The sequence below is a fragment of the Mandrillus leucophaeus genome, unplaced genomic scaffold, assembly GCF_000951045.1.
Source record: "Mandrillus leucophaeus isolate KB7577 unplaced genomic scaffold, Mleu.le_1.0 Scaffold2, whole genome shotgun sequence".
NCBI classification, from domain to species: Eukaryota; Metazoa; Chordata; class Mammalia; order Primates; family Cercopithecidae; genus Mandrillus; species Mandrillus leucophaeus.
In genome coordinates, this window is record NW_012102031.1 from 1050988 (window position 1) to 1052316 (window position 1329).

The 1329-nt window shown below is 57.9% G+C and overlaps 1 protein-coding gene across 1 annotated transcript in view; it reads right to left on the reverse strand.

Annotated features, from left to right (window-relative positions):
• Positions 1 to 1329, reverse strand: part of CSDC2 (cold shock domain containing C2, RNA binding) — a 16033-nt gene that overhangs the window by 4517 nt on the left and 10187 nt on the right. Inside the window, exon 2 of the mRNA XM_011978769.1 lies at positions 236 to 534. Within this exon, the coding sequence (XP_011834159.1) occupies positions 236 to 411 (176 nt within the window). The 5' untranslated portion in view covers positions 412 to 534. The remainder of the gene's footprint in view (positions 1 to 235; positions 535 to 1329) is intronic.

A 1329-nucleotide genomic window follows, 5' to 3' on the forward strand; every position in this document is an offset into this window, starting at 1 on the left:
GATGGATGGATGGACGGACAGGTGGGTGGGTGGGAGGGTGGATGAATGGATGGATGGGTGGATGGATGCATGGATGGATGAATGGATGGAGGGGACAAACATCTATCCAGTTACTGGAAGGTCCACACACAGTTCCCCTATCCCAGGTGAGGACAACAGGAGTTGGAAAAGGATGGGGATGGTCAGCCTGTGTCCTGGCAAGGGTCAAGGGCCTGGGCAAGGGGCAGGTACTCACGCCGAATAGGTCCTGGTCCGCTTGGTGGGCAGAGGGCTGGGTAGGTCCCGAGGTGGGACACCACCCCGCTCCCAGACCCTGCTGCCCTCCCTGTGGAAGGGGAAGGTGGGCCAGACTGGGGACTTGGGGGAGTGGAGCGGGGGCACAACTGGGGGTGACGTGGACTCCGAAGTCATGGTGGGGCCGGCGGGAGAGCCTGGTGAGCTCTGGGGCCCAGGGGCCGATGAGGGGTTTGGGCGTCCTTGCGGGCAGGGCCCGGCCTGGCCCTGCTCTGCGGCCTCACCAGCCACGGGCTCCGTCTGGAAGAGGAAGAAAGAGGCACAGGTGAGCCCAGTCCAGGGGAGCAGCTCCTGGACCCTGGCCACAGTCAGGTGGGCTAGTCCCACCTGCTATCCTCACGGCGTGACTTCAAGTCACAAACGACCCCATCGTGGCTCAGAGTCCTCACCAGAAAACAAAACTAGGGGTCTTATGACCCCTAAATCCTTCCAGTTTGCAGTTCAATTCTCTAACTCCAGGAGCCTGGGAGGTGGCTGGGTAGGGTGGCCAGTGATGGTCTGGAATATGGTTTGGCATAAGGGTCAGTTGTTTCAGAGTCACACACGGGTTCAAATCTTAGCTTTGTCACCTACAACTTGGTGACCTCAAGCAAGCCAAGCCACACATCAGCTCCAACATGGCAGGTGGGAGTGTGGGCTCCACACCCAGGCCTGGGTTTGAATCCTGCATCCTCCACCTTCTGGCTACATGGCCTAGGCCCTGGTCAACTTTTTTTTTTTTTTTTAGACAGAGTCTCACTCTTGTTGCTCAGGCTGGAGTGCAATGGCACGATCTCGGCTCACTGCAGTCTCCGCCTCCTGGGTATAAGCGATTCTCCTGCCTCAGCCTGCTGAATAGCTGGGACTACAGGTGCCCGCCACCACGCCTGGCTAATTTTTTGTAGTTTTAGTACAGATGGGGTTTCACCTTGTTGGCCAGGCAGGTCTCGAAATCCTGACCTCAGGTGATCCACTCCCTGTGGCCTCCCAAAGTGCTGGGATTACAGGCATGGGCCAAGTTGTCCGGCCCATTGATCAACACTCTTAACTTCTGAC